At 49.7% G+C, this 1,996-nt stretch overlaps 1 protein-coding gene across 1 annotated transcript; it reads left to right on the top strand.

Annotated features, from left to right (window-relative positions):
- Nucleotides 1–899: 899 nt before the first annotated feature.
- LOC147934407 (uncharacterized) lies at nucleotides 900–1,772 on the top strand. The gene is made up of 2 exons (XM_087472618.1): nucleotides 900–1,057; nucleotides 1,184–1,772. Exons 1-2 carry the CDS (start codon nucleotides 900–902, stop codon nucleotides 1,770–1,772), a joined length of 747 nt encoding a protein of 248 aa, XP_087328744.1.
- Nucleotides 1,773–1,996: the final 224 nt, after the last annotated feature.

Genomic DNA, 1,996 nt, shown 5'->3' with positions numbered 1-1,996 from the left:
GCTCTCATCCAAACTTGAAGTCACAAGTCCAGGCTGATTTCATCACTCAACTATCTCCTGAACTCGGAAACCCTACCGCCAAGGAGGAACACTGGACAATGTTTGTCGATGGTTCATCGTCTCATCAGGGGTTCGGCGTGGGACTCATTCTCCGATCACCCACCGGCGAAGTACTTGAGCAAGCACTAAAGCTCAATTTCAAGGCGTCAAACAACGAAACGGAGTATGAAGCCGTTCTTGTGGGACTTCGGTTAGCACGAGGACTCGAAGTAACGCACCTGCAAGTCTTTAGCAACTCCCAACTAGTTGTCAGCCAGTTTAGTGGCGAGTTCGACGCCAAGAACGAGCGAATGGGAGCATATCGTCAGTTGGTCCGAACATTATCTAGGGAATTCGCTTCTTTTTCTCTGACAAAGGTCTCGTGAAGCGAGAACGCATCAGCAGACGCTCTTGCGGCCTTGGCGAACTGCTTGGATCCGGAACGGCGGCGCACCATTCCGGTCAAACGCATCGAAGCACCCATCATCGACCTAGCCAGCCTAATCTCCGTCATCAACGACGATTCGGTCCCGATGGAAGTCGACGAGCCCATAGAAGACCTCACGGATGTCACGAAACCACCCGACGATTGGCAAATTGAGATTAAGCTCTATATCTCTGACGGAATCGTTCCGCCGGATCACTGGGCAGCCCGGCGATTAAAAGCCCGAAGCGCTAAATATATCCTCTTTGATGGGGAACTATTTCGCTGCAGTTTGTCCGGGGTACTCCTTACCTGCATTAGTCGCGAGGAGGCTGAACGAATCATGATGGAAGTACACGAAGGTGAAGGTGGCAACCACTCTGGCGGATGCGCACTTGCTTTAAAAATCAAGAAGGACGGTCATTACTAGCCAACCATGATTGCTGACTGTGAAGCCTTCTCGGCAAAGTGCGAGGCTTGCCAGCATCACGGGCCGATGCGACACGTCCCGATCGAACTGCTGAATACCGATACAGCTCCGTATCCTTTCATGCGATGGGTCATGGACCTTGTAGGACCTCTGCCGCCGTCGAGGTCCAAGAATGTCATCCTTGTACTAACCGATTACTTCACCAAATGGGTATAAGCGGAGTCTTTCACTAAAATAAAATCTTTGGACGTAACCAATTTCATATGGAAAAACGTTATATGCCGTCACAGACTCCCTTACGAGATCATCACCGATAACGGCATGCAGTTCACTTTGCTCATCATCAGACGTTTCTTGAGCAAGTGGCAAATTCGTCTGAGTACCTCGACCGCTCGATATCCTCAAGGGAATGGTCAAGCCGATGCTACAAATAAATCGATCGTCGATCGACTGAAGAAACGACACGGGCGAAAAAAGGGAGTGTGGTCAGACCATCTCGATGGCGTATTATGGTCCTACCACACAACCCCGCGGCGGTCCACGGGGCAATCCAACTTTTCTCTGGCCTATGGGAATGAGGCACTCGCTCCAGCAGAAGCAGGTGTCCCAACACTTCGCCGCACCATGATGGTCGATAAACCTGACCTTAACAATGATATGGTGATCGATCACATCGACTTTGCTGAAGAATTGCGCGACCACGCTCTAGTCCGGATTCAACACTACGAAGACGCAGCAATTCGGTACTACAATAAGACTGTTCGTCAGCAGCGTTTCAACGAGGGCTATTTGGTCCTACGAGAAGTTTTTGAAATTACCAGAGAAGTCAAGGCCGGTAAACTCGGTGCTCAATGGGAGGGGCCATACCTTGCATCATAACGCATTAATTTTCATACATAGGGATAAGCCGAACCCAGAGTATTTATTTCTCACCCGATCTTTCTCTTATAGGGATAAGCCGAACCCAGAGTATTTATTTTGCACCCGCCTTTAGTTTGGACAGAATGGTTAGCCGAATCCAAAGAATAATTTTGCAGTCCGACTTCCGAACTAAAGCAAAGGAGACAAGCCGAGCCCAGCATCTCGCCCTCCGAACAAACATA

Source organism: Camelina sativa, chromosome 11 (assembly GCF_030686135.1).
Source record: "Camelina sativa cultivar CO46 ecotype springtype chromosome 11, ASM3068613v1".
NCBI lineage: Eukaryota > Viridiplantae > Streptophyta > Magnoliopsida > Brassicales > Brassicaceae > Camelina > Camelina sativa.
Note: the sequence above shows the minus strand (reverse complement) of the source record. Positions and strands in the feature narration are given on the sequence as shown.

What these genes read in the sequence shown, in the direction of transcription:
- LOC147934407 (XM_087472618.1), top strand. Translation starts at nt 900, where the DNA reads ATGATTGCTGACTGTGAAGCCTTCTCGGCAAAGTGCGAGGCTTGCCAG. An exon ending in GGACCTCTGCCGCCGTCGAG is followed by an intron (nt 1,058 to 1,183) that starts GTCCAAGAATGT and finishes ATGCCGTCACAG; the next exon opens with ACTCCCTTACGAGATCATCA.